The sequence below is a fragment of the Haemorhous mexicanus genome, chromosome 2 (assembly GCF_027477595.1).
Source record: "Haemorhous mexicanus isolate bHaeMex1 chromosome 2, bHaeMex1.pri, whole genome shotgun sequence".
Classification (NCBI taxonomy): domain Eukaryota; kingdom Metazoa; phylum Chordata; class Aves; order Passeriformes; family Fringillidae; genus Haemorhous; species Haemorhous mexicanus.
The window spans coordinates 89680689-89703204 of record NC_082342.1 but is presented as its reverse complement, the minus strand read 5'-3'; the positions used below and the strand labels follow the sequence as shown (position 1 = coordinate 89703204).

Below are 22516 nucleotides of genomic sequence, written 5' to 3'. Positions count from 1 at the left end.
AGGCCTTTCATCATCTCTGTATGATATTTAAGGAATTGACGTACGAATCAAACAAGCTATTATCCCATGAGAATGGATTCCCTTAACTCCTTCTGGTCAGTGGCAAAGCAAATGTAGGCAGAAGTCTGTGATGTCATCCTCCAAACACTTTAGTCAGTCATAGTACACAGCTGATCTATGAAACTGCCCAGATTTCTTTTGTATCTGAAGAAACTCGATGGAGTCCACATCCCAAGCCAGTACCCAGTGCATCAAAGCTATAACTAATGAAAAATGCAAGAGAGATTGACCCATTGTCACGACATTGGTTCACCACTGAAGGAGACTTATGGAGGCCTTGGAGGGATTCACTATATCTGTCTTTCATTATGATGAGTGCAGGCTCATTTGTGGAGTTGGAACCTTTTCCCAGAAAAGGACAGGATCATTCATGGCAATGTCATAGCAGGTGCCTCATACTCCTATATCACTAGGGAATGCCAAACCAAACTCATATATAGAAATTCCTGATTAGTGAAAAGTCATTATACAAAAGAGTTGGGTTCAATATATTTTATACTCCTCATCAAAAGTTAATAACTTTGATGCATACACTGAAAAATAGCCTTCCAAAACTAAATACTGCTTGTTTTAAGAGTACGAACATAGTACCAAAGAATCAAAAAGAATTTTAAATGTTAGTTCAAAGGTCTTGGGACTTAGTTACTTTGGAACATTCTGTAAGTATTTTCTGACGCAGAATGACAAAGGGTAAAGTGCAAGCCTATTCACAGAAGTAGATGAGTCTCAACTTTAGTTTGCCAAGTACCACATTGACATCTTAACACCTAAGCTATTGACTGCTTTTACACAGGTGAGAATATGCATGCATTTTTCTTCTTGTCTCTTCTCTCTGCCTATTAATTAAAATATTGTAGCAGTCTCTTATGTTCATCCCAGAACAAAATTAGAAAAATACAAATTTTATACAGCTTAAAATGTTGAAAATGGTTCCATTCCTGTCAATCTGTGTTTGCCACCCTCAAAGATACAAAAGAAATGGTCCTCAGGCATCCCAAAATATTCTTGCACTTTAGTCCCATTTCCCAAAACATACTCATTTCATGGTGCTGTTTGGGACTACTCCAAGCCAATTTTTATAGACTAGCTGTGTACGAGACAAAAATCTTCAAAGTGATGATTTCTGCATTATTGCTTTTAGTCCTCAAGCATTTGCTGGGAGGTGACTCATCCCAAAACAATCTTTCCTTTCACGCCTATTGCTTGCAGTCTGTTGTGGTTAAATCAATATCATTTCACAGGAAACACCACGGTAATCAAAGCAAAATACCATACTAATATATATTTACAGAGTGGTTAAAAATCTGCCCAATTTGTCATATGCCCTACAAGAAGTGTCTTAAACCGTGGCACAGGTTAAGAGTGGACATGACCATCCAATAATGGATGAAAAAATGTGAAGAAGATATGCTGAGAAGGAGCTGTAACAATGAAATATTAGGATGGTATCATGAATGAATTATCACACTTTAAACAGAGAACTTGATTGAATAAACCTATCTGAGCATGCCATAATTTGTTATAACTTGATACTTTTCTGATATTAAAGCTCAGCTGCTGACAAGCATTTGTTATGCTTAACATAATTTGGTGGGTTTTAAACTAATTGCAAAAGTAAGGTAGCAATAAAAGGTTCGGGTGTTAAAAAAGCATTAGCATAACTACTCAGCACATAGAGGAAAAACATTGATAGCAATGGATGGATAGCAACAGTTTCCATCAAAAAGAAAATTCTATATTTCAAGTACGTATGTGGATTTAAGAGGAGAAAATGCAAAAATGCAGCCAAAACAGTGCATCTGGTCCCACAGCTACCTGCAGCTGCTGGGGTCAATGGCCAGCTAGACACTTTAACAGTGTGAGTTAGTTTCTAATACTGATTCAATCTCACAGGATAAAGTAAGCTACAGCACAGCAGAGGTCAAAAAAAACCCCAAGAAACCAAACAGCAAATTGTAATCAGTAAGCTCAGGTCCCTTGCCAGCACCTGGGAGAGAATGTGCAGTGCTGCACAGAGCTTACCATTGTAGCTGTGAAGGGGATGTTGTCAATCACAGAGGAGGCCAGAGCAGACACCCAGAGCACTAAAATAATGGCCACTGCCAAGCGCTGATCCTCAGGAACCACCTGGAATTGAGAGAGCGAAAATTATAACTTTGAGATCAGTGTTGCTTTGTGCGTCCCCCACGGCATAATTGCACATTCTTTACAGTTTTAATTTATCGACAGTTATTATTCCTTTAGGCTCTGAGATAGGAAAGGCATCTTAGATAAAATAGCCCAACATTTAGTAACACAATTACAGTCCTTCTTCCAAGAAAACAAGGACAAATAGAAGTACAAAGATTGATATTTCTAATACTCAGATTTCACACAAAAAATACACTGTGCAACTGTAAATTTTGACCTTTAGCTGTTTATACTTTTTTCACCTTTGCACTCTTGGAGTTTTAGACTATAGAAAAACCTTCTCTGTTGCTCTTATGGCTATATTTATTCTGGCTGTGGACAGATATGTACATATTAAATATCACCTATGCCAAAATATGACATCCTTTCTTGATACTGCTGATGCAGGAATGTAGACATTAACATCAAATTCAACATAAAATTATTCTTTATTGTTCTACTGGAGCAAAACTGTTTTTCTTGCCTGTTAAAAATTATAAATATTTTAAACATACCTTTATTAACAAAGCTGTCTGCTCTCCTATATAGTCTATTAAGTGCAAATGAGCCAAAGCCTGGGGTAAAAAAAAAAAAGGACATTGATATCAACTAATGAAGGGCATGATGTACTTACTTTGGTTTCACTGGATGTAAGAAAAGGCAAAAATTTATTCCCATTTACAAGATATTTATATTCAACTCATATAGCTTGTACAGAATTAATTTTAGACAAGAAAAGATACAGCAGAAATTGGTGGCTGTATTTGCAGAAGCAAGTAAAAGTTGTACTGAAATGACTTGTAGTATTACTCAAGAGCATGGGACACAGGATCAGAGAATGGCTGAAATTTAAAGATTACATTATTCAGTGGATACATGTCTTCTGAAAATCTGAACACAACTGATTTTAAAACAACTTCCTCAAACCACAATATAGATCAAAGTATGTAATGTGTTTCAAATGTTGGATGAAAGCAGGTGTCTCATGCTCAGTCTCAGAAGAAGAAACAGGAAAAAAAATTGTATTTCTATTTTATGGCTATCTCTGACCCATTCAAAAAGAGGCCCCAAAACCTACAACAAAAACTACCAAAACCAGTATCCATCTGCTAAAACCAGGACAGAGATCTTGTATGAGTGGAAATTGGAACAGAAGCAGCAGCATCTGAAAGGCAGGAAATCCATGTCTCCAAAGCCCAAGTTAGGCACATGAACAGAGGTGAACCCTGTAAGCACTGGACCCTGTAAGCACTGGACAGCCTGGGTCAGAGTGCTCTGTCCTCCCTGTGAGAACCATTCCCAGTTGTACAGGACATTTAGACAGCATCCTGTGGTGCTACCACAGATGAAAAAATATAGGGAGTCTTCAGCTTGGTGGTGCTAACTCTGATCTCTCCTTGGGCACACAGAATACAGATGGAGTCTTCACACCTGAGGACAGTGACCTATTCCCTTGACCCACAAGGTAAAAGGGTAATTTTAACTTGTGAGTGCTAGCCTTTAATTCACTTTGGTTTTGTTTTCTTTTCTTGTAGGCATGAAGAATGAAGTACTATTTTCAGGTTTAATAAGGTATATCTATTTGATGACTTCTCATTTTCTCAGGGGAGAAAATCACATCATTTTTGGTTTAGCCTAGACCATGCTGGTTGCCTTGCTTTCTTGTTTTCTGTCAAGAAAAAGAAGCAGTCAGCTGCAATACCTCCCTTACTGACATCAGTCCCTCACAGAGCTGCAGGAGTCAGTATTCACACAGCACAGCTCTTTATAATCCCCCCACCTGGCAGTCAGACAGAGCCCTTCAGAGACTGCAGTGGGAAAAAAAGCATTCAATTCACTTGCTGTCAAATTCCATGACAGATGGAAAGATCCCAATAGGCATCGAGTGGTGTGGCACAGGACACGAGTTTGTCAGTGACTAAGGTGCTTTCATTCAGACTGGAAATTCCTGCACCTGCAGCTCAATTGGACATCAGCAGAATAACAGTGGTTTGGGTATCACCAAATCACAGTAAATTTGGCCCAGAAATATAAATTTTTTTAACAATACATTCAACAAGAAAAGGTTTATCTTCAATTAAAGATACAGCATGCAGAAAACAAGCAGCAAAATACAGGCACATATCACTTACACTTAAAAAAAACCAGACATTTTTTATTATTCTGGCTTCCAAGGAGAATGTTGCCTGAGAAGTTAATTATTGTTGATTCTAAGTTACCATTTTCTTTCCAAGCTATCTGTGTTGCTTTATCAACTCAAAGGATATGACAGTGATTTTTTAAATGTATGTAAATGCAATATTCTTAATGAACAGCAATAATTTTTGCATCATTGCTGTATTCACACTTCAAAATAAACTTCTAAACAGATATTTGCCAGCAATTAGAGCCCAGATTTACATTCAATTAATATTGCTGCCTTATTAATTATCTACTAACAGAAGGTATTACTTTCCAGTAACACTCCAAATTAATTCTGGAACTCAAAAAAAGAGGTGCTCAGGACACACACATCACTCCTGCAAGAGAGTCTGCAGGTAGCCCATCTCGTTAGACATGGTGACAACATTAATCACAAAAATAATTTTAGGATGTCTCTATGATCTCCAGGCCAATCTCCTGCAAGCACCTAAGTGCAAGTCAGCAATTAGCACCCTGCCACTATCCTCCCCTGTGTGTAAACTGCACAGAGGGTCTCCTGGATATTCCTGTGTCTTCTAAGAGGAATAAGCATTATTGCACTAATTGGTGTCTGCAGGCACACTAGTTCCTGTGGGGGAGTTCACAACAGAGCTTTTCTGCAGAAAGAAATCATGTGCCATTTCACAACAAAGTCAAATTTATGCATAAAAATTTTCATTAATCCTCTTGTGGACAGTATGTCGTGATGACTCTTGTAAGCAAACTCTGCCTGAAGGAATTAAGGTAACATGCCAACTTCTACTATAAAACTGAACAAAGAACTGTAATCCTGAGAGGCATGGGGACTTATTTTACAGAGACAGAAGAAGCAGAAAGATTTTTATAGCATGTAACAGCCACTTGTGGATAAAGACTAAAAAGACTTAAAGATTAATTAGCCAGGGGACACAAGAGAAAACAAAAGAGCTCCAAAGAATTTCCAAGTTTTTAATTGTAAAAGAAGCACCAGACTGGACTGCTGGACCCCCAAAGGCAGAACCTTCGGAAATTCCCCTGTGGTTCAGGAACTCAAATCATGTCTTCCAAAATATCTGGAACTCAAATCACATTTTCCAAAATTAGTTGCAGCCTAAGTCCCACACAGGTTTTTAAATATGTCTTTTAATAGGAAAGAGAACATTTACAGCAGCAGGAAACAGCTTCAGACTGGGAACTATCCAAGCTGAAGGATCACCAAGGGTGAGCAATATGAGCTGGCAATTTCTGAATGCCCTAGACTATGGAAAGATTTCTTATGCTTTAATGTATATATTTGTTTTGACCAGTCTTTTCTTGACACTGGTAACCCTAAGGAAAGAAAAATACCTTGGAAAAGACTGCCACCTACTAATCCCATAGATTCAGATAAAAATTAGCAGTGATGTTTTACACAGAACATTTTCTCATTTATTTTGGGGAAGAATTTAAGGTCTCATATTTTTTTCTTTTTTATCTGGACAAGTTTCTTCCATGACCTTAAATTGCTGTTATTCCAGAAAGCCAGGAAAAGTATTATTTCATTAAAAAATTACTCACTGGTGACATGAGAAACCAAAAAAAATGAAGTTCAGTGAATTATAATAGTTGTATCCAAAGTCTGGCAGTAAATGGCAAATAACTTCCTGTGTATTCTACTATGGTATTGGGCAGGCACACAGCACTCAAATCACAGCCAGTCAGTCAAAGTTCAAACAATAAATACATCAGGGAACACAACTAATAAACTGTTACAACAGCAGTAGGAAAAATAAACATGGCTTCAGCTTTGATTGCCTATAAGAGCTAGAAATTCAAGGTTATATGGAACCTCATAAAATGGAGAACTAGAAATTTCCTGTTCTAATGAGCATAAAATAAATCACCATTTCCTGATTAACTTTAGACTTAGTAGCTAGCAGAACATTTCATAATGATAATCAGAGTTTCCTCTCAACTTCTTGGAGGTTACCAGATTTTGACTTCCACTTTGGCATTAGTTAGAGTTAGTCAGATTGGTTCTTGTTTCTATTTGCTTCAAATGTTGTCCCTGTTACTGCTGTTGATTTTTTTTAGTAGATTCCAATTCCCAGATTCTTGGGATCTTTGCAATTATTGGGAGGGAAGAGGGGAGAAGAGAAGCTCTATGAGCAAATTAGTTATCACAGGCTTTTCCCAGGCTTCTTACTCAGACCATGGTAGCATCAGTGGTCACTTGGGTATTGCCAGTTATGTTTCTACAACATTATTACATCATTTAAACCCAACAATTAACAACTGAAAAATAGTCAGTATTACAGAAGCCTAATTTAAAAGTTATTGTGAATATCCACACACAAAATAATTCCAAATATTTGGCGTAAGAATAAATCCTCTCAAGCTATACAAAACATAGAATAGGGAATAAAAGGGGATACAAACATGGATGGACATGGATGTTGTCAAGCAGACAAGCACACAGAAAATACACAGCAAGATATCCAGGCATTTCAAGAGCTGAATATTTTTTAAATTAGCATTGCAAACTGAAATTCAGTGTTATTTTCCTTTCAAAGCACACTCCCATGAAATATCTTAGGCCATTTGGTAGCCAGCATGCAGCAGACAGCACTAGAAGCATCTTTCAACTCTAGTTTAATCTTGTTCTATTATTTTTCCTATAATCTGTATAAATAATTGTAAACAAACACATAAATACACATAAAATATCTGCACACATAGACCAACAATAAGCCCAGAAACTGAAATTTAAATTATAGAAAAATGATTGTGTCAGATGCCTCCAACAAAAGCAGAATATGAAAAGAGAATGAGACCAAGTTTATAATGAAATTTTAAATATGAAAGTGATCCAACTAACTTTCATTCTCTGCTATTCCTCTCCATACTATCATAACTACATTTGATCAACAATATTCCAGTGGGATTGAACCAGCAGGAGGCCTCTCTCCAGGAACATAATTCACATTTGAAATATTTTTCAGTTCTTCAGGCTTTAGAATCAGAGAATATTACCTCCATGAGAACAAACAAGGCTGCAAAGAAAAGGAGGGTTGCCCACTCAACTCTGTTCAATATCATCTCAAAATCATGGATGTCTGCTAGCACCAGCAGCCAAAGGGCTCCCAACATGGCAATCCAGCCTGCAGGAGAGAAAAAGAGAACAATGCTTTACACTCCACAGACTTGTTATGTGCTACCAACATGTAAGTTACAGTATTGTGATTCTCAAAGATTTTTGCCAGATTTTTGCTTTTACTGTAACAAGGAAAAGTTCACAGATATCACAGGATGAATGGTCTCTGCTTTCAAATTGAAATAAAATCTGAAATTAAAAAAAAAAAAAGGCAAGTAAGACAAATTTGGATTACCCCAATAATCAATAGGTTGGATCACAGAGAAACCTTTAGGTATTTAGGAATAGTGAAGGATTCTGCAGCTCCTGAAAGGCTGGTTGCATCCCTTGGCCCTTAAAGATTCAGTGGTTGCCTGCTCCAGAGGATAACCAGGAAAGGAAACTCTCCTTAGAAAAGAAGAGAGATTTAGAGCAAAAGAAGCTCTCTGCAGATAAGATCCTTCTGTACATCCTGAAGTATTTTAATACACATATTTAAGTAACTGAGAGAAAATGCAAATTAAATACTCAATTAGCCAGAAAATGCAAATAGCAAATCTCCTGTCTGAGCAAGACTCACTTTCCCTCTGCACAGTTAAAATTCCTTCTAGAGCTGCTTGATCCCTCTGGTTCATTTATCTTGTAACTCACTGAGTTCCCAAAGCAGCAGAAGAAAGAGAACTGTCAGTTCTATCTACTACGACTTTTCAATAGCAAAGTTGATTTGCTGTATAATGAAACAAAGAAAATCTCTTCATGGAAATTAAATTTATTTAGTCTGAACATAAAGGAAAGGTTTGTGGAAATGTACTGCCTAATTTTCCTTTGACTGTTATCTTGGCTGTTTTCCGAACTCTGTTAAAAAACAGTGGGCCCAACTCCACCTTAAATAAAGATTATGGCAATTCCTGTTAGAATGCTACAAGGGAGAGTAGATACACGCTGATTTGAAGCTAAGTAGCAGAATTTTAAGTACTATTTTCTAAAAACCTACATGACAACATAATATTTTCTCACATACATTTTGAATGTAATACATCAAAGTGAAGAATTAAAGAATTTCTCATTACTTTTAGGACAATCTGTGAAAATATCTTGCTACTATTCCTATCCTTCTGTCTCCAATAATAATGAATCAACTAGAACATGCTATATGGAGATAACAATTAATCACTAAAGTTAATGAAGAAATACAGAATTGCAGAAGAGGTGGATGGAGCAGCTTTGCACGAGGGAGCAGTGCCTGGCCTTGCAATATTGTTCCCTGAGAATACAGACAGGCAAGGGAGGTGTCATCCTGCTGTGCTTCAGCAAGTACAGCTCTCCAGAGGAAAGTGCAAACACATCAGCTGCCAGCTGTGGCTGCACAGAGCTGATTTCGGTCGGAGAGGAGAGGGAGAGGGAGAGGGAGGGGGAGAGGACACTTTCTTGGAATTTTTTATTCACTATGATGAATTTTGAAAGTACTAGGACACATTAAATACTGGCTTCTCTGTTCTTTTTTTTCCCCCTAGCTTCCTGGACCACAAAAGAGAGCCATAAGGAAGAGAAATAGAAATAATTTTTAAAAATTACTTCTCATTACTCTAGTGAAAACAAAGCCCATTTACTGTTTCACAGACCACTTCCTTTACTGCCTTTTAGTGCATCTGCTTCATAACAATTGATGTCCCAGAAAGAGAACTTAGACAGAAACTGAACCTAAATTCTATTTCTACCTGTTGAAGAGGGTGACAGTTTCTATTTATTTCAGGGGAAAGGAAATGAAATTTTATTATAAAATGCATCTTGCAAATTTCTAATGCATTCTTCATAAGAAAAGATTTCCATGTCTTCTGCCTGGTGCCAGAAAAAAAAAGTACAGTAGAAATTGCCTAAGGGCTTTGCTTTTCCTATACCCAGTGGGCAAAACCACCTTTGGAATAATACTTAGCTCATGCTGAGTGGAACACAATTGCAATCCTACTCAAAAAAACCCTTATTTTAAAATAATCAAGTAGATGAACTTGAAAATATAAAACGATCTAATAGAGTAAAATAGAAGTCTAGAATTTGGAGGTAGGCAGGAGAAAGAGAAAGAAATTAAAGAGAAAAATTGATCTATGATTTGTAGGTCTTTCAAATGCTCATTAAGAAGAATTTGCATTCCTCAGCAAAAGTAATTTTGACCTACTACCTCATAGTAGCAGGTCAGAAGCATAACAAGCTTCCTCTGAACAAAATGAAAATGTTCACTCTGCATGTTCACTTTATATGCACAGAATTTGGAGTAATGCATTCAAGAAGACTGAGAAAATTTCACTTGTCTGGAAACTGAAATGGCACTTGAGACATTTGAACTGAAAACCAAAGTCAGGTAACATTGCATGATCCCTCTGATGGCCTGGGCAAAACAGCAGGCTACTCAAGACAGGTCAAGATAATACATTTAGGTAGGAAGAGATAAAACTGAAAATCCAGGATGGGAAGCAACTGGATGCCAAACAGTCCTCCAGAAAAGACTTGAGAAACACAGTGTATCACAACTAAATCTCATGGCCCACTGAAACAGAACCAGGGCTATAAATAATAAAGCAACCTCTGTTTTCCTCATCCCTGGCAAGCCCTGAGAATATATACTGTAAGATGCATGCCCATTAGGAAATCTGAGGCAGGGAAGGAAGCACAATCAACAGCCTGAAGAGATGACTTTTGAGGAAAAATGTAAAGAATCCAGAATATTTAGCTCAAAAATAAGATGATTTAAGAGGTCCTGACAAATCTTTGGGTAAATCCCAGGCTTCCCCAAAGGACGGAGAGCAACCCATTTGTGTCAACAGTAGCGAGTAGGACAAGAGTGAAAAGAAGATGTTAACAGCTGTCACAATGATTCAGGCAACACAATATTCAGGGTCACACATTTATAGTGATTGAGAAACAATTAAAAAAAAAAAAATCTAAACCAGTTTCTGCCAGATGAAAATATAGTACCCCAATCTGCAAACAGATGGGAGGGTATTAACTCTGATATTTTTTGTTTTTCTCAAAGTATGATTTTAGTCTTCTGTGCTTTTTAAGTTCTTTTTTTTGTCATTATAAGTTAAGGATGTTTGCCAGTCCTTCACGTAGTATGGTGTAATTGTAATGTAGTATATGCTTAATCATCCTCTTATACAAGCCTGTAAAAATATTGGGGTGACAAAATTAAATTAAAGACATATGTCCAGTAGTGCTTGCTCTACTCATAGAATATGTTTTATCAGTATAATGAAAATGTTCTATATTTTGGTTTATTCAAATTTTGTTTTATTTTATTATGCATCCCTGAAAATATACATTCTGGAATCTTGCTGAATATCTCTTAGAAGTGCTTGCTGTTCACCGGTAAGTGCTCTTTTATCTTTAATATTTTTTTTTTTTAATATAAAGTTACCTTCTCTCAAAGCAACTTGCTAGTCTTTTGAACAGTCTCTTTTCACAGGCTTAGCTTCATGGAAATCATTTTATGTTCTTTGCTATTTTTAGCACCATAGTTTAAGGCAGCTCCTTGGGGGAGAGAACAGTGAAGATGACAGTCCAAGGCTTGCACCACACCAATAAATACTTGGTACAATACAAGAGGAATAAAAGGATATAGAAAAAAATGGTGGAAGCTATAACCCCATGCAAGGCAAAAGAAGCAGGAGCCTGTGCTGATACAAGGTAGTTATACAATAAAACCAGGAGCATTGCATAAAACAAGGTAAAGAACCGACTGCTCTGTGATCTCAGATCATCCCATGTGCCTTAGGAAAGGATGTGCTGGACTTTGTTGAATAGCTGTACTAGCATGATGTCAGAATGTGAAACCATATTCACCATTGTATTGTAATGCCAACACTTAGCTTCATTAACTCTCCAAACACAATTTTAAAGATGAGGGGGGATGGCACACAAAACAGAACACTGTAAGAAAGAAACCTGGTTAGACATTTCTGCAGCTGGGCACTCCACCTCCCGAGATGGATATATAGCTGTCTATATTGCACCAATCCAGAAGTCTGAAAAATTACAGAGTGCTCTCAGTAAAGGTCACTGCAAACAAACACACTCTGTTGCCATAGCCTTATTGACTCTAGTGAACAAAAAGTAATTTGAGGAGCTGCAAATATCAAGATAAAGGAAAGGTAGGCTTCTCTAGAAGCGAGCAATAAAGATCAAAGGCTTCACTAGCAGATACAACTGTTATTGGTCCTTGGTTTTTTCTTGTCAAATGTGTGGGCAGCTGCATGGACAGGGAGTATTGTATAATGCATGCATAATTATCTATTTTTAAAGACAACCATGGCATTTCAAGGCAGAATTTTTGCAAACTATCCTAAAATATATTAAGACTGCAAGGATCATGGAAAGCAGACCTCTTGTATTTTCCCAAGCAAGGTGTTATGCTGACAGGGATGAATAACTAACATCTGGACCAGACTTTCTGAGTCCGAGCCAGTGCTGACTGCATTGATGTAGCTCCATTCCCACATTCTCATCATTAAAATATCTTCAAATTTATTTTTAACTCATGTTCATGTACACTCTACCAGGAATGCTTTTGACACAACTATGAATCAAAGACGTATGAAGTCTCTCAGATACAGTTATGTCCTTTCTCATTTTTAAAAAACAGTTTGCATTTTCATGGTTCAATCATGTCTCTATGCCACATATCAGAATCCAGCAGGTCAGTCCCATGCAGAGCTCTTCTTGACCTCCATGTAAAAGTACTAGACCACCTAAACCAACACCACCACATGCCACAAGAGATAACAGAGTAAATGGATGGAGCACAGACAAGGAGGTTAAGAGCACTAAACGAGGACAAATGTATCAAATTCCACTGGCAATTGTAGCTGATGGCCTGGGGAAAAGGGCTGCAAGCAGCCCCAGCAAGCCCACCTGCAAGGATCTGGAAGAGTCTTCAGAAAAGCCTGAAGACTTTGAATAAGAACAGCTTAAAATGTTGGCTCTAATCTTATTATGTCTTTCTACCTTGGACTGGATGCTTTTATCAGAGGCCTCAACACATTGCTTTATTTACCATTGAGATCAGCAATTAAAGAAATAACTTTAGTCATGGAAAGCAGCATTACTGCTTCATAGAGGTGGAGCATTAATGGAAAATGGTAAGGGAAGAAAGAAATTGCCACAGACAAGAGTCCCTGAGTACCTGCAGCTAAAAGAAATACATAAGATGGTAAAAAAGAATCCAGGTTTATCAGTAACTCAGCTGTGATTAGTTATAGATGATTGAGTAAACCTATGAGATGGTCAAGACCCATTTTAGGGGTAACAAAAAGCACAAAAAAAAAAGCATACAATATACATCACACCCCATAAAATGGAATCAGGTATAATGTAGAGCTGAAAACCAAATTTGAATAAGTGTGAAGCTTCAGAAAATGTATAAAAATGGACTCAAGTGAACTGAATCACAGGAAGTAAGAAACCATCAACACCAACACTATTTACATCTTGGCAAAGAGGAAGAAGACACCCCTAACTTGTCATCTCATCCTAGCAAACACCTCGAGTTACCAACACTGCGTTGTGACTCCTTCCAGCCTAAATGTGTGATGCTTAGCACCCAGGAGAACATCAAAGGGAGACCCTAACAACAAGGGAAAAAAGGGAGATGATACTGGGATTATTCTTTTGGGTTTTGACTGGATTTTTGGGTTGGGTTTTTTTTTTTGGGGTGGGGGGGAAGGAGAAGTTGTTTGGTTGCTTGGTTGCTTTTTTACAACAGTTTATACTGCATATTGTTATTGAGGTGTTTTGTTTTGGTTTTTTTTTTTTTAATTGATTAGATAATTTAGACTCTAAGTGTTAGTATTACCATAACATGAACAATAACTGTTTGCTTTGGTTGCACTGGTTGCAGCTTTTAACTTTTTACTGATAATAAATTCTCAGCCCCAGATATAGGAGATGTTCCTTATTTTTCCCAGAATATCACAAACTTAAGAATATCATGGAGACTTTGAGAACAGGAGCCTTCCACCATGTACAGAGAAGGCAATCCAAACGTTTTGGAGGCCAAAGCCATTTACTTTACTGAAACATGTGAAGGAGTTTCCAGGCAACTACAGATTATTCAGGATGGTATTTTTAGCTCAGAAAAGGTCTTTTTAGACAGAAAAGGTCCACAAATGTTACTTCCCAAGCTTTGCATCTGTTTGCCTAGTTTATCAAGTCATGTTAGAAAGCTTTCCAAAATAATGAAACAAAATTTAAATTAAAATGGCCAGGGGGGAGGGGGGGGGTGGAAGAGAGACAAAGAAAAGAAAATAATCATTGTGACAGCTTTAAATGCAGTTGACAATAAAGTATCATTTGAGCCATTACTTAGGAGTCAACACCTACAAGCTTTTCAAGCTTTTAGCAACTAAAACTGATTCATTTCCTAAACCTGGCTAATTTCTAGATAAAAGTTAGCTCTAGAGACAAATTAAAGACCAAATATGTACTTTTCACTATGAGGATACAGTGACATAGGAAGTGAAATATAAGATGTGCTAAACTTAATGTCACTCTTGGCATCTGGCCTACGCTTTCTTAAATCTGGATTGTTCATTAGTTTTTATATCTTAATAGCTGTCTGTCTTGACAAGATTTTTTGTTTTCTTAGGCATTAAAAATTATACATCAGCTTATTAAACTGGTCTATGGTTTTTGTCAGATATTTTATAAAACAACCTCTCAATAACACTGAGAAGCTCTGTAACAAACATTTCATCTTAACTATTGCACAAATTAAGCTGAAACCAAACAGGTTTATATAAGCACTTTCTTTTTTTCTTCCTCTCTACGGGGACAAACACATTTTTAAGTCATTTTTTCTGTTTCTGCAAGTATCATTTTGTTGTTTGTAAACAAATGTCATATTCATACAATTCCACCATCATACAGAATAGTGGAAGAACATAGCTCAATCTATTTATCACTGATAAGAGATGGGAAAAATGTTCCAGAATAAAATTTCAAAGTACAGAATTAAGAGCCTTTGACAACAAAACCCCTCTTATGCTAATGAGATCTGTCCACACATTTCTCAACCCTGTGCTCCTCTAAAAGGCTATATAAATCTTTTGGATCTGAGGAATTCTGATGCACTTTGGGAGGCAGGATCTTTCTCACAGGCCTTTGGGGCAGAAGTTCCAGTTTAAAAGCACTTTCACCATTCTAAAGAAGCCTCTTGTCCCAAGTTCAAATGCACATACATAGCCTATTTAGGGCCCACATAAAAGCTGGGGTGGGGAGTGGGGGAAGTTTACTAGAGTTCTTCTTGAGCAGCTTCCTAGGATGCATCTTCAGAACAAAACAACACAGACTACATTTATTTCTCTTGTGGAATACTGGAGATTTTTAGTTTACATGATCACATAATTTAGTCAAAGAACCCTATATTAAAGACTTCTGCCATTGGTTACAGCATTGCAACTCATGCAATATTTTACACACACACAAAGTGACCCCACAGATCTGTCTCAAAGCTGTTAGCAAAGAATCATTCCTGCAGGGTGCTCTTAATTTAAATGTTACAGAAAATAAATGGATTAAGCTAGTTGTTAAAGTCTTAGTAGGCTGCAGTAATGGAGAACTGGCATCATTGTTTTTAAGTAAATATTGGTATGAAACTTCATACATTCTGTAATGAAAAAACAAATATAAGAAAGTTTGTGAGGCTCTCTAGGACTCTTCCTCTCTTCCTCACTAAACAAGCTGCCTGATAAGTGCCAATAAGTTTCAACTCTATGATAATTATTGGTTCATCTATGTAAATTACAGTGTAAACTGAAAATTGAGCACGTCCACTGAAACATGAAAATCAAAAGCAGGATGAAAATCAAAAGCACATAAAGAGAAGAAACTTCAAATTTTATCCACTTCCCTTAATTTGAGAAGTGACTCCTCTCTCCAGTAAAGACAAAATTTTTGTTATAATTTGCATAATAGTCTCTGTAGACATAATGGAGGGATGAGACTGTTCAACTAAGGCTCTTTCCAATTAAGGTATTTAATTTCCCATGTGAATGTGAACATTTTTTCTGAAATTATGGAAATTAGTCAATAAATATGGCAACTGGTATTCAAAGGACTGACAATAAAACAAGAGTCTTCCATATCTACACCAACTGAGTACATTTCTCCTTTAATGCTCTGGAAATAAAATTAAGAGAAGTCTGCACAACATGGCCTATCAAAAAATCAGAAGTCAGTTTACATTAAATGGAACAGTTATTTTCTAACTTCTCCACTATTTCAATCACAGTTTTAAAATGTTTCAAAGATGCAAGACGCAACTAGTTAACATAAACTGCAAAAAGAGATCTTCAGACCCTCACAAGTAGCTGTAGCAGAATTTGCAGACTAAGTCCACAGTGAGAAGTTAAATCACATCAATATAGAGGGCAGGAGAAAGTTTTGCAAGAGAAAGAAGTCTCATCGGACAAGATAACCTTTGTTCGTAAATATTGAGGAATTTTAGCTTTAGTGCAAGAATGATGAGGGAAATTCAGATCTAGGATGTTTGCCTGACTGGAGTGACATAGAATACTGACTATACACCTTGTCCTACTGCCCAGAAAGGTCATAGCGATCATGTTACTTACTTTAATGTTCCTAAAGATAGTTAAAAGTTCCTAAATTGGGGAAGTTTGCTGACACTACTTTGGCTAATTGTACCAAAGATGAAACCAGGCTGAATTACAGCTGCTGACCTCCTCCACTGATTAGTGACACCCCCAAAGATTATTCTGAGAGCAGATGAAGGTAATTAGCTTAAATATTGATGTCTGAAGGATCACAGATGCCCATGGCACCAAAGATACCAGAATGGTCTCAGACAGTAGCATTAAGACACGACTCTGTACAAGTGAAAAAAAAAAAAATCCAAGACATCTACCTCCAGTGAGCAAATGGCAGACCTTAATTATGGAAGAATTCAGTGAATCCAAAAGATGTCTCCCTGTCCCCTTGCTTAAATAATTCCTCAAAGCAACATAGAAAAGCCATGGATGGTAATACCATAGGTTCACCTGTCCAAGAGTTGTGTCTTTAACAGGAAAAATGGTGGCGATAAGGCAGGAATTAATATGCAAATAAGGGAAAACCACAGTTGTATTTCTCCTGGAAAACCACAACTGTGTTTCTCCTGGCATTCCCTCCCTGCTTCCAGAAGCCAAAATTGAGGCAGCATCTCCTCTCTGAAACAGAAACTATCTCATCTCTTTACTCTTGGGTTTTCACCTTGTTCCTTGAATAAGAGAGCAACAGTTTGTTGCAGCCTCTTAAAGGAGAAGACATTCTCATGTCTCAGAAGCTAGTGAGCCTGGCCCTGGGAAAGAGGAGTCCAGAGGTGGAAGAGAGCAAGAGTGAGGGGGTCTGCAAGAGGAGGCTGCCCGCATTGCATGCAGAAAGCACAGAGATGCAGGGCCACGGGGATAATGGGTCCCTCTTCATAGATACTAAAAGGAACTGCACAAAGTTCACAGCAGCTCAGCAACTCATTGAACTGACTAAAACCAAATCAAAGATAAAGCAGCTTCCCCACAGGAGAAGAAGGAATTGAACTATAAATTGATTTTGGTATTTTTTCTGACCCTGTCTCTTTGAGCACTCCCTTCAAAAAATCTAGCTTAAAATTTCAACAAAATCTTACTTTATATTACTTTTTAAATCTTTTCCAGACATATTAATATAGTTCAAAGCTCTAGATATGCCCATCTAAAAGATAAAGTTAAAATAGTAGCCAGGAACAATCCTCAAAGGGGCTTTAATTTCATCCTTTGTCATCTTTTCTCAGATGTTTTAATAATGCTTTATCAATAAAATAAAATCTCATGGGGCCAAATGAAAGTAGTGTAGGAGTCTTACAGTTTTTAGTATCTGAATTTTTTTTAATCTCAGTACTCATCTTTTATTAACAGATATTTCATAGAATTACACTAAATAAATTAATGAACAGGCACAAGAAAACTGAATAGGAAAGAGTTCTGCATTTCAAAAGGCAGCTAAGTATTCAAATTTTATTATTTAAATTAAAATGTCAGTACCTTACAATTATATTAAAGATTTCATGTTCATAATCAAAAAATTGTATCAAGGCTTGGGACTGATACAGAATTTAAAAATCTTTCTAATCCTCTCTACCAACTGCAATTTAAAGTTATTAGATTTCTAAAACTTCGACCTCTGTATAAACCATTATTCTGGTAGAAAATTAAACCCTGAAATGCAATTGACTTTCATTTTTATGAGAAAAACATATTGAACAAATTTACCCAAGCCAACAGAGTACAAGATGTAGTGTACATTTGGAAGTTTATTTCCATGCTTTGGAAGACTGAAATCCATAGAGCCTCACAGCAGCACTACTTCAGTAATGATAAATAAGTGACAGCTATCACCAAGATAGTGAAATTCAAGAAACAAAATGAGAACCTGTATTTTATGGGACCTGTAAACTTACCAGTAGACGTTTACAGGTTCAATTACTTTTCACTAGAAATTATGTGTATGCTTTAGTAACATTTATTCATTAATCTGACAGGTTTGCCATGAAAGCAGAACAAGGAGAAATCATACAGAATACATATAGTCCTTTTTTACTTTCAAGATTGTTATTTGGCTACTGAATAACAGAAACCTACACTGCCAAACATTCAATTTATTTTCATTTATTTTACTGGCATAAAGCAGGACAAACAAAAAAGATCAATAGTTACTATGTTTCCTCTAGCATTGACTCCAACTCCTTTGCAGTTTTGAAAAAAAATTTCTCGCCAGGAGCATAGACAACTAGTGCTGTTTAGTCTTTAATGACTGTCTGGCTTTTCAAAAACATTTAGAGATGTTTGGCTTAATTCAAGAAGTTCTACATGGTTCAGTGCCACTTATCTGAGACACAAAATTAAGAGTGTAAATTGATTTCTTAAATTGTCAATACGAAGGCCTTTCTTATGTTTTCAGCCGCCGTGACTTCAAATACTCAAATATTTTCAGTTTCTGCATTTTCCCAGACCTTATTAATGTAGCACATTTTTCTGTTATAATACAGCAGTTTACCTTTTAACTTCTTGACAGTAATCTTCATGGGCTGAAATTGCCCATTTGCATGGCAAATAGACTGTCAGCAGCAGATATAGAAGGTCTTGCTTACAACCTGATCACCACTGTAGAGCTATAACTGGCTCTATATCTTACACAGTAAAAATAAGTGTCAATGTAATATCTGTGGATATGATTATTGATTTATTCATTATGAGCTATTCCTCTTCAAGACTGCTCCATCTTTCAGCCACTAAGATAGAAGTATATAGTGTGTAAATTCTGTTTGCATGAAAAAAATTTATTTGAAATTCCATAATCTTGAAGAGCTCAGAAGCCAGAAAAAAGTTTTCATTTTTCATTGGTCAGTGTATAGGTAGGTCATATGACTGGTGATTTCACTATTTATGACAATGATTTGGTTCTGTTTTCAGGTTATGTGGAGATTTTTCCTCATAGAGATATACAACTAGCTGTATAAAAAACTCCACATATAGATCTATATATAGAAAGTACACACAGACTTACTTTCATTTCACCCATATACAGTTCTCCAGTTTTTATTTTTGGAAATGAATTATTATGGTGATAAAGTAATGGAGACTGTAAATTATACAAAGAGCTTTATGTACTTCTTTGTTCTGCCATGGAGTGATTATCTTCTGGTCTCCCTGATGCATCTTGGTCATTCACTCAAACAGTGCAAATGATGCCAAGGTAAAATTTGCTCATTCTGTAATGTTTAGCCAGCTCATTAGTACTGGAAATCCAGAAAATGAAGTCATGAGCACCCTCTGTTACTCCTCCTGGAGTAACTGGGACGTGACTGAATTTTTAAAACCTGCTCTTCCCTTCCCAGAGAAATTGCTGCTTAAATTGCTGGTAAAATTATGAGGACCGAAACATATGAAAAATGGCTTTCTGAAAAGATCGAGACTCAGAAAGATATGGGTGCCTTTTTTTTAGGGAGGTTGCTTATTTTACTTAGAACAAAACTAGGAAACTTACCAAGATCTAGGTAGATGCCTGGAACAAATGAGTTTAGAAAAAACATAAGAATAACACATCCCAGCACTGTCACACACTTGATGAGCAGAATTTTGTCTGTTATTCTGTGCTGGAGACAGACAAGAAAATAAAATTAGTAATTGTAATAAAGAAAAAGCTATTTATTATGTATAGAGTTCAGAAAAGCATTTGTGAAGTGCAAACTGCTGTTCCAGCATTGTATATTCCTCTTCAGCATAAAAGACAGAACTACCTGAATAGTTTTTATAGTGCATCTTATTCATACCTATAAAAAAGCATGAATATGTGGTCCAACAGGCTTTAAGAGATATGAGTATCTAGCACCTGCTGCAAACATTCAGCTGTACTCAGGCAACCCCTCCACAACTTCATTCCAGAGGGTGAAGTAGGGTTGAAATGCAGCTCCTACCAAAGAGGGCATTCTGAGCACTCTGTGGTTTTGTGCTCTGGGACAAAATCACCCTTCTGTTTTCAGGTGTACTTTGTAAACTGCTCTAGAGGTCAAAATTTTCACACCTCCTGTACAACTCTCATGTAATTGCCAAGCCCTTCATCTCTACAGAGTTTGTACACCTCCATGCCCAGCTCCTGCTTCTCTGTGCCAATCTCCTTGTGTCCTCAGTCCTCCCACCTCGTGCTTTCCGTCGTGTCTCTGCTTTCACTACCACGCCAGGGAATCACTTTCTCCCAGACTGAGTTCATCTCTTGCTTCATGTAGCTTAAAGCTCTACTAAAATACATGAAAGACTTTGTTCTTTAAAAAGTTTGTCTCTTGTGCAATGCCTTGAAACAGATGTAAAAAAAATCTGTTGGGTTTGCTTTAGTGTGACACCTAGGACAGTGTTCTCCCAGTCAAGGACTTGCACCCTAAGGAGTCTAATCAAGGACTTGAGCTCTAAGACATATGCCTGATTCATTCATGAAGCCAGTGAGGTAGAGACATTGTGACACTTAGATAATTAAATTTAGGAGACATTAATTCCACTACAGAGTTTCCATCTTCTCAGCCTCAGCATAAATACTTAAGCAGTGCTAGTGTGTGCACAGCTAAGAGAACAGGATTTATCAAGTGGTTTATCCCTGCTTGAGTAATAAAAGCAGTAGTGTCACCAAAATGCATTAAATTAGAGTCAGCATTGGGTACATTAGGAGTGTACTCTATTTTCATTCATCATGGCTACAAGCAATTTATTGACATCTCCTGAGCCTTTTTGGCTATGGATTAAAACTTTGAGAAAACACTGCTAAACCATTACTTCTTTCTTTAAGTTACAGTTTTCTAAGGAAAAAAAGTACAGAACTTAACAAAACCTCACCATGTGGTTCAGTAACCTTGTCTAACCAAGAAGTCAACCACCCTGGCTGCTAACTTTTCAGCTATCAGGAGAGCTAATAAATTTCCATTAGATTTAAAGCACTATATCTCTATAAAGACATAGCTTCTTTTACATTAATACTGAAAAAAAATGGCATCTACTTACTTTTTTCTGAAGTTCCTGGATATTTGTTTCCCAGTTTTTATCTTCTTGTGAAATTTGTCTGAAAGAAAATGACACCTACTTTTTTCCAGAGTGAAATCAGAGTTCTGCCAAGAGTGTTGGAAAAAAATCCCTCTCATCAAATAGAGATCACCTCTTTCCCTGTGTGGAGTAACCCATACCACAAAGGAGTCGTGGCCTTCTTACATCCAGCAAAATTCCCATGAGCATTCACTTAAGACTCCACTTTTGTAACATGCTCCACTAATACACAAACCCTTCTGTTCATGGAGAAAGCCACTGGCTGAGAAGGAGCTGGACTCCAGGGTACAGACCTCAGTATAGGAACTGGCTATCTGCAATGTGTAGCTCCCTTAACAGCTTCAGGAGCTGATGTGTGTGTCCCACTGTGATAAAACAAGGGTTGTGTACTAACATCAGAAAGTCAGAACACATATGTTTCACATTTGCATTTTATAATGAAGTTTTTAAGATCCAAATAACTTCGCCGTGTTATCGGTGCAGTCAGGCCTCCAGCAAAAAGCCTTGGGCTTTGCAGCTCAGGAGCTCTGTTGTTAATGCTAATGAATTTTTACATTGCTGTAAATGTTCTGTGCTGGAGGAATCCTGATTCTCAAGATTAAATATACAATTTTTATTTGTAAGTCAGTAGGGTCCCCTTTAGAATATCATAAACTCTGAGAATCTTCAAATCTTTGTAAAAGGAGGCGATTTTACAGCCTTATTTGTCTTGAAGTATTAATACTCTCACTCAATTCAAAATACACAATATCAGCAAAAATTGTGTAAACAATCTTATTATTGGAATAGTTCAAGAAATCATATTTGCATTTTCTTGCTCAAATTCTTTAACAAGGTTATTAATTATAATTAATTATTCCAATTTCACTTTAGGCAATTAACATCCAAAACATTTATCCCTGCTATTCTCAATCATCAAATTCCATGGCATAACACCTGTTTTCACTAGAATCTAAACAAAACAAGGTCATTATTCTTTTTGTCATAGTTTATGTAAACCTCTTTTCTATACATAAAAATATGTCTGCACTCAGGCTCACGTTGAAATTTTGATTATGAAATAATTGTAAAACACAGCAATTCACTGGTGAAATGTTTTTCAAACTCACCCATTCACTGAAGAGAATTTGAAATTTTCAGTAAGAAAAAAAGAAACTCCAGCATCTTACTGTGCTGAAGCCCCAACTGTAAGGAAAAGTGTACTTATATATTTGTGACCTTTTTAAACTGAAAGCTGCCTGAAATTTCTAGGCCTTTAATTTTGGGCCATATTGACAAATATATTTTCCAGGCCTTACACATAAGTTTTGTCCTAAAATAGTTTGTGTTTTACTGAGGCTGAGAGTGGCTATTCCTATCTGTCCAGGCATCTATCTCATCAAGACAGAGCTAGGAATGCAGGTCTTGT

General features: G+C 36.8%; 1 protein-coding gene across 1 annotated transcript in view; it reads right to left on the bottom strand.

The window, feature by feature from the left end:
• OCA2 (OCA2 melanosomal transmembrane protein) overlaps positions 1 to 22516 on the bottom strand; it is a 186672-nt gene that overhangs the window by 58929 nt on the left and 105227 nt on the right. Inside the window, 5 exon segments of the mRNA XM_059839443.1 lie at positions 2083 to 2187; positions 2745 to 2804; positions 7402 to 7529; positions 19568 to 19676; positions 21070 to 21127. Coding sequence (XP_059695426.1) covers positions 2083 to 2187; positions 2745 to 2804; positions 7402 to 7529; positions 19568 to 19676; positions 21070 to 21127 — 460 coding nt within the window.